Consider the following 8,426-nt stretch of genomic DNA (forward strand, 5'->3'; position numbering starts at 1 on the left):
CCTTATTGTTTTTGTAGATGCAGATTGAAGTGGTGATCTTGATGATTGCAAGTCCATTTCTAAGTTTTGTATCTACTTAGGCAACAATCTTGTTTCATGGAAAAGTAATAAACAAACTAAAATGAGTAGGAGCTCAACTGAGGTAGAATATAGAGCTGTGGCAGCTGCACAAACAAAAATCATGGCACTTCAATACTTACTTGACGAATTACAGTTCTCATAATGTGTAGCCCTAACAATCTACTGTGATAACCAGAGTGCGCGTTTATTGGCAGCCAATTCTGTTCTTCACACACCCTACAAGTATTTTGAATTGGACCTTCATTTTCTTCGAGATCTTGTCAATCAGAAGGCTTTCTATATTGTTCACACCCCTCTGTTAATCAAATTGCAGATGTCTTAACTAAAGTTTTATCTTCTACTCTCTTTGATAAATACAAAGTTAAATTGAGAATATGTAATAACATATACCTCAGTGTGAGGGAATGTTAAGGAATAGAGCCAGTTAGGCTGTTAGGATTGTTTAGAATTTATTAGTTGGATTAGTTAGCATTCAAAAATTTAAGAATAAATTTTAGTAATATGTTGTGTGAACTACAGCTATATATATCAGTTGTACCTTAGCTTGTAGTGTTACTTCTCTACTTTCTAACTTGCACAATAAACTTTCTAGAGTTCTGTTACTTGTAACTTTAAAGAGTGTGATTGAGTTTATTCTAAAAGATATTATATAACAAAGACATAATAGTAATTTACTAAAAGTGTTATTTATACATTGTTATAAAGATAAGCGAAAATAATTGCTCTAATAGATAAACTTTGTGTCTTATTTTTGGGAAAAGATTGTGGCCTTGATTTTAGAAAAAAAGTTTTTTTTTTCAAATACTTATTTTATTTTCTATATTATTTTTCTATTGTAATTAGACCGTTGAATGATGTTTATAATTCAATTTTGTATCATTTTTTAATTTTTTGTTGGCCCAAAAAATTATATTTATAAACTATTCATATCAATTAATACTTATTTTTGAGTAAAAAAAATTATTATTATTATTATTATTATTATCATCACATCATCATATTATTATAAAATAATACTTCAAAAAGAACTTTTGGAAAAAAAAAATTAGCTAGATATTTTATTTGCTAACAAAATTTAATTATCAAAATAACACCGATATAATATTTTATTAGATAGATCAATTTCACATAATATTCTGTTAAAATATTTAGACAAATTAACGATTATTATCTAATAAAAGTATAAAAATATTAAATAAAAATTTATTTACAAAATAAAAATTTTAAAATTAATTTAATGATTAAAATTTGGCAAAGATTAAATATTTTAGTTTTTGGCAAATTTTTTTGATTATCTATAGTATTTTTTAATTTAATTAATTTATTAGCCAATAAATTATTACATATATAAAATAAGATTCAAACTCTCAACATCTATTAATGGACGAATGAAATCATCCCACCAATCCAATTTGACTTTTGGTAAATGAAACTTAAAGATTAAATATTAGGGAAGTTCTATGGTATGGATAGAGTTAAACATCCAGAGGTATAGATTTGACGTGGATGGGATGCAGTTACGACGCGTGCACAGGAGCCCTGTGTCATTGAAACAGGTGAGTTGATAGAAAGACTGACAGTAGCAGGTGGAGAGCAGGTCTCGTATTTCGTTCTATAAAGTGTTAACAATTTATTAAAATTGATTAAATGTGTGGTGTGATTAAGCTTTATTGAATGATGGGCTGAATAAAATTTTGGAAAGTGTTTTTGATTCATTGGTTGGATTTTGGAAGCCCATGACAATTAGATGAAAAATTTTGAAATTTTTTAAGAGTGATGACATAAAACCTAAAAACATGTTTTTGAGGAGTGTCCGAAAAAAGACGATGATAGTACTAAAGGGATAAAAAATTAGATCATGATACTGGATGAGAAAAAACATGATGATTACTCCCGTATATATTTGTATGTATTTATTAAAAATTAATATTAATAAATATCATATAATCATAAAAAAATAATAATGTTATAATTAATAAAAATGTTTTATATTTGTTATTTATATATATTTAATAATATTTATATAAATAATTATAAATAATAACAAATATAATTAATTTTAATATAAATAAAAATAAAAAAAATATGGTGCAATTTTATTATATAAAAAAATATGAATAAATTAAATTTTTAAAATTTGTTCTACTTTATTACCAAATAAAATACAAGAATACTAATTATTTTTCGTATTAATTTTTTGTATACTATTTTTCAATGTCTTATCTTTTTTTATTCTCAAAATCGGAGACAAGTTTAGTATTTGTATAGCAAAAATTTTTGTTTAATTTTGTAAAAATTTAGTGGATCTTCTTTGTTAATCCCTTCCAAAGATTAGCGCAGTTCAAATTAATTTTTGTTCGTCTACTAAAATTTTTAGATTTTTCAAGTACAATTTATATATTTTTTTTCATTGCTTTCAACAAAAAAATCTACAGAATTTAAAAAATAGATAAAGTAGGGTAGGGTAACAATTTTTATATGCAAACTTCTATATTTTTCAGATAAAATTTATACAATTTTATCTTTTTTATTCACGTAAAAAATTGCATAACGTAAACAACACAAAAGATATGACAAACTATGTTTTATTTAGGGTTTAATATTTCAAATGATATTTGTTTTTTTTAAAATATAGCCTTAAGTTATTTCTAAGACCAAACGTAAATAGGTGTGGACGTTGACAAAAGAAAAATGAAATTACACTATTTTAATATAGGTCAACAAATTTCTATTAATTAAATAAAACAATTTTTGAAATAAATAACCTAAGTTAATTATTATATTCATATTTTTTAAAACATTTATATTTTTTTATTAATACATATATTTTTATAAAATTTAAAATCCTTTTAAAAATAATATACCAACAAATCATTTATTTATATATTTATTACAATAATTTGAATTAGAGTACATTGCAAAATAGCTTTTAAGTTTATTTGATATAAATTCTATTATTTTCAATAAAAATCAAACGATATTATCCAAATCATAACAAATTAAATAAATTTATTTTCTAAATCTATTTAAATCATTCTGCAAATATAGTTATATCTCATTGTTACTGACAACAACATAAGTTGAATGTTGTTACGGTGGGTAACCAGAGATTAATAGAATGAATGGTGTATGTTGGCCCAATCGTCCGCGAAGGGTGAACTCCGAGTTAGTTTACACGCTGGAACCTCCTTCCGACTTGTATACGTGGGTGAATGGGGGGTGGTACCTGCAAAGACACTCCGATGCCTAAGTCAGCAAGGGTGTTAGCAGGTCTAGAGAGTATTGGGTTTAGAGATACCTGAGGGGTGTCAGTGTATTTATAGTGGTGAGCCAATAACCACCGTTGGAGTAGTGCCGTATCTTTAGGGTGTTAACCGTCCCATTATCTTAGGGAGGTTAAGATATGGCTTTATGAAGCGGTTAGAGAGATTTTAGGGGCGGTTACTCATTTGAATTGAGTGTTTATCTGCCAGCTAATCTCATGTCCGACTTCTTTAGAGCAAGTCGTGGTTGATACCGACTTCTTACGTGAAAGTCGATACTTAACTAGGCTTAATCCTACAGATTAGGCCTTTTATTTGGACCTGGGCCTTTGACATTGGGTCAGGGTATGAACAAATGTCGTTCTTAAATGTTTTTCCTTTACAAACAACATTAATAAAGAATCTTTTACGGCAAAGCTATTGCATGACCAAATTATTTTAATAATTAACTTAGTTCAATAAAAAAAACGCACAGAAGAAGAAAAAAACAAATATTTAATTAAATTTAATTAAAAAATAATTTTTTAAAATAATATTTTTTATTATTTATTGCTTAACTCATTAGCAGTGAAAATGATATGAATAATAAAAAATATTCATATTTTAAAAAATATTAATATACTTAAAAAATGTCTCATTTCCAATCCAATAGAAATGAAAAATGCAAAAAAAGATGTCACAAATTATAAGTATTATTTACAAAAAATATATATTTACGATTTTATCCAAAAATCATTTTAAATTTCTCCAACTATCAAGAGAGACTCCTACTGACTCCTAACATTAAAAATTCTTAAAAGTGGACTGATGATTGATTGTTTTGTTCACATTATAACATTTTTCGTGAGCAATTAATTGTCATGGGCTTTCAAAATCCAACCAGCGGATCAAAAAAATTTTTTTAACATTTTATTCAGCCCATCATCCAATAAAGCTTAATCACACCACATATTTAATCAATTTTATTAAATTGGTAACATTCCATGGAACAAAACACGAGGCCTGTTCCTCATCAGCCTTTCTATCAACTCACCTGCTCTAACGATACAGGACTTGCGTGCACGTGTCGTAACTGCGTCCCGTCCACGTTGGATCCATACCTCTGGTTGTCTAACTCTATCCATACCATAGAACTTCCCTAAATATTAAAGACATATATTTTTAGAATAATTTTTTGGGTATTACATTTGATACCGTGTACTTTTTTGTTAAAGCCCAGAGAGAGAAAAGCATACAGAACCACACAACTAATAAATCAACCCACAGGTCCAATAAATAAATAAATCAACCCAAGAACACTGGTCCACAGGCCTCCGAGCTCCGACTAGCATAGGATTCATTTGGCGGCGTCGCAACGAAACCGCCGGTGGAGGCGAAGGAAGGGTCTCTTGAGCAATTTGGGAATATCACTTTTTAAATCCAAAATTTCTTGGATTTTGAAGGAATCGGAACCCATTTTCAGAAGGAATTCAATTGCATGATAGTTTGCGAGATTTTCAGCAACTAAAAATGCAGGCCATGGATAAGGTTACGGAAGAGGTGGAGAAGGTGAAGAAGGAATGGGACGAGACTTGCAGGAAGACGCAAGAGCACATCACCGAGATCGCACGGTACGGCCGATCTGCCAGTCCCAACGACCAAGAGCAGAACTCGCTTCCCAGATTGAACGCCATTGCTCAGGATGGTTTGGCTCTACTTTCTTCTTTGATCTTCAAGCTCGATCTCCTCGCTCCGCAGTTGCCAACTGATTCAGAGGTCCAATCTGCTCGCGATTCGCTTGAATCATGGAAAACCCTCATTCAAACGTACACTCGCGCACTCTCTGTTTGGATTTGTTTTTGTTTGATTTATGCGTTGAATTCCAATAAGTTGCTTGCAATTTTTTGTTTTCCAGTTTGCGATTGAATCTGAGGAATGCAAATATGCAAGCAAAGGCTAATATGCGGAAAGCTGCTCAGGAGGAGGTAATATATTTACCTTTTTTCTTTCTTTCTTTTGTTTTCAATTTTTTCTATTGTTACACTGTTTTTGCTACTCAAATGAAGCGATGTTTGGAGAATGCTGACTTTGTGATGAATTGAAGATATTATTCATTTAATTATTCAATTATATAGTGCGTGTTTAATTATTTAATTATATAGTGTGATGTTCTGCATTTTGGAAATTGCATGCATGTGTGTGTGTGTGTGTGTGTGTGTGTGTGTGTGTGTGTGTGTGTGTTTTGCTATTTGATTATTTGGAATGTAATGTGAGGGCTTCTGGTTTCATATGATGTAGAGAGCACTGCTTCTAGGTGGGGGAGAGGAGTCCACGGCTCGAAGACGCAACTTACAGTATGTCTATCTTGCTATCATTAGCTGCGGTCAATTATGCTTTTCTTGTATTTATCATTCGATGCCATCTCGTTGGAAGTTCAGTTTGCAAGTTGCTGGGATTATGTATTATAGTTCTAAATACCTGATTTTCTTCCAGGACAAAAGCTGGAATGACATCTGCTGCAGAGAGCATCACTGAGAGCCTTCGTCGAACTCGTCAATTGATGGCTCAGGTTAGTAGCTAAGGCAACATAATTTTGTAGACATAGATTTACTTTTTTTTAGCTCCCTAGTTGTATTATAATGTTTCTTGGTCATTATCTTATTCTGTCATTGTTCTTTGCGTATTCATGAATGTGGCACTTGTATGATTGATTGATAAACAATTAAAATATCAATTATGTTCTTGTCTTCATGTAGGAAGTTGAAAGAAGCACAAGCACACTAATGACTCTTGGTGGGTACATTTACCTCCCTCTTGAGCTGACTGTTGATATTTTTCGCCCATGATTTTTATAGTTCAACTTTATGTTTATGCTCTTTCTTTTTCCCATCAAGTGGTGAATATGAGAACTGAGAAGCATATGAAAACAAAGGGGAGAAAAATTGCATAAAATGATTTTATACTGGCTAAATAATTTAACACAAACCAAGTAAGATCTAGCATAAGTACATATGAAGGTTTCGTTAAACATGAAGAAATCATGGAAACATCTAGGTTGCCTATCCTACCTATGTACATTAAATTGTGTTGAACTAGTTAAGGTTATATAAATTTCCTAGAAAGTTTAACAAGTAATTGTGTCAGAATTGATTTAAATTTTCTGTGACTGTATTTCAAAATGCGGGGGTGCAGTTGGAGTTTGCTTAAGTTTAAGTTCATATTGTCATTATAAATTTTGATATGTTGGAAGAGAACTGTTGCCAGATTACTTTCCTGGTGATATTAAACATTTATTTAACTAATATGTTAGGCTTTATGTGAGAGTGAAGAAGAAAGTAAAGGGAAAGGTATTCAGGGTTAGTAGGTAAGGAGTTAGAATGAAGGAATAAGATGGTTGTCTATATCTTGTATAGATGTTTAAGAGAAAACAGTAGAGGTTGAGTGTGTAAACCCAAATTTTGAGTAACTCAAAATGGAAGCTGGGGAGGAAATTTCCATGTTACTTAACTGTGTTAAACCTTTACTTTCTTTCATATTCCTCTTACTTTCTATGCCACCCCACCCAATTCAAGCAAACAAATCATACGATGCTTGAGGATATCTTAATATGGTTCCAATAAGGTCAGTAACTTCACAGATTTGCATATTCACCTCTGGCCTTTAAAGTCATGTTAGAAAACAAGGTGCTAGGCTAACATATAATCTGGTTACAAAATTTTAAACTTTGTGTCAATTTCTTGCATCAGTTTTGAGCACTATTTAACCAAGTCCCTTTAATTTTGACTCTACCAAATATCAATAACTTTGTTTTACAGTTCTGAATTAGCTTGAGCTTCTCATATACATAAGTCACATACTACATCGCAGCTCTCTTCTCTCTAATAGGAGTATGACTAGATGCATTATAATATCTGTTGGTTTTTCTGTCTTTCATCTCCTTTGAGGTATCCTTTAAAGATGCTGTTCTAACTCAAATGCTTGTTAGAATTTCAATTGAATGATATTTGTTATAACTTGATGAATTGAAGTGACCATACTGTTTTGAGAAATATGATCATGAGCAGTGTGAATAACTCTGTTCTGGAAATTTGTTTTGCAAAATTGTTTCGATATATAGATGAATCAACTGGAGTATTGAGAAAGGCTGAAAGTGAATATAAAGGACACCGCTCGCTGTTGATGAGAACACGGAATTTGCTCTCCACAATGCAACGTCAAGATGTTTTGGACAGGTATGGAAATAAAAAAAGGAAAATGAAGTATATACTCCATTGGCTTCGTTTAGTCTTCTTTGATCCTGATGGATTACCTTGTGTTTTTCACAGGATTATAATGGCGGTTGGCTTTTTATTATTCTCCCTTGCTGTTCTTTATGTTGTTTCCAAGCGGATCGGACTGCTCACGTTGCAGAGAAAGGTTACTGAAGCCATAAAGGCTGGTATGGCTGGGAAGGCGGAACTTAGACCACAAGATATTGTTGATAAAATAAATATTAATCATGTTCGTAATATGGAGGCTCCTATAGATCAAAGAATACACGATGAACTTTGATGCATTTCTAAGGAGCAATAGCATGTTGTCCAGGCTTGTTAGAATATGCATTTCTGATGTTAACTAGGAAGCTTTAACGTTTATCTTAATATAATTCCTTTTGTTCATGTTAGAGTCTAGAGGCCTTTGAGCATGAGAAACTTGTCAATAGTGTGAAAGTATGTATAGATTGTTGGAGAAATAAGAAAACAGTTAACCACTTGTTAAAATGTTGAGAGCTTATATTTAAATCTCAATCGAGACTTTACCACATAGGAGATTAAACTAAGGTATAGTATATGGTGGTCTTATGAATTATGATAACTAGTGAATCTAACATAATCAAACACGGCCTAGTAGTGATTTTTTATTTAAATAAATAAAAACTTTCATTGTTTCCAGACTATGTAAATATAAAAGGAGTTGTGAACATAGCATTTTGTAACACCTTATTGCAATAAAAAAAAGCTTCACATTTTGCAATATTTTATTGCAAAATAATCTCAATTTCATAATATAGTTTCTAGTAGTCGATTAAATACCCATTAATTAAATAATAAAAAAAGGAAAGAC

The 8,426-nt window shown here is 30.8% G+C and overlaps 1 protein-coding gene across 1 annotated transcript; it reads left to right on the top strand.

The window, feature by feature from the left end:
- The first annotated feature begins 4,327 nt into the window (after positions 1-4,327).
- On the top strand, positions 4,328-8,083 carry LOC112796111 (uncharacterized). Its single transcript, XM_025838409.2, has 7 exons — positions 4,328-5,149; positions 5,239-5,308; positions 5,622-5,677; positions 5,817-5,892; positions 6,080-6,116; positions 7,441-7,555; positions 7,649-8,083. Exons 1-7 carry the CDS (start codon positions 4,854-4,856, stop codon positions 7,872-7,874), a joined length of 876 nt encoding a protein of 291 aa, XP_025694194.1. The 5' UTR covers positions 4,328-4,853; the 3' UTR covers positions 7,875-8,083.
- The last annotated feature ends 343 nt before the right edge of the window (positions 8,084-8,426 follow it).

Source organism: Arachis hypogaea, chromosome 4, assembly GCF_003086295.3.
Source record: "Arachis hypogaea cultivar Tifrunner chromosome 4, arahy.Tifrunner.gnm2.J5K5, whole genome shotgun sequence".
Lineage (NCBI taxonomy): Eukaryota > Viridiplantae > Streptophyta > Magnoliopsida > Fabales > Fabaceae > Arachis > Arachis hypogaea.

Excerpts from the sequence above, each read along its gene's own strand:
- LOC112796111 (XM_025838409.2), top strand. The coding sequence starts at position 4,854 with ATGCAGGCCATGGATAAGGTTACGGAAGAGGTGGAGAAGGTGAAGAAG. Across the intron at positions 5,893-6,079 it reads CTCGTCAATTGATGGCTCAG|GAAGTTGAAAGAAGCACAAG; the intron begins GTTAGTAGCTAA and ends GTCTTCATGTAG. Across the intron at positions 6,117-7,440 it reads AAGCACACTAATGACTCTTG|ATGAATCAACTGGAGTATTG; the intron begins GTGGGTACATTT and ends TTCGATATATAG.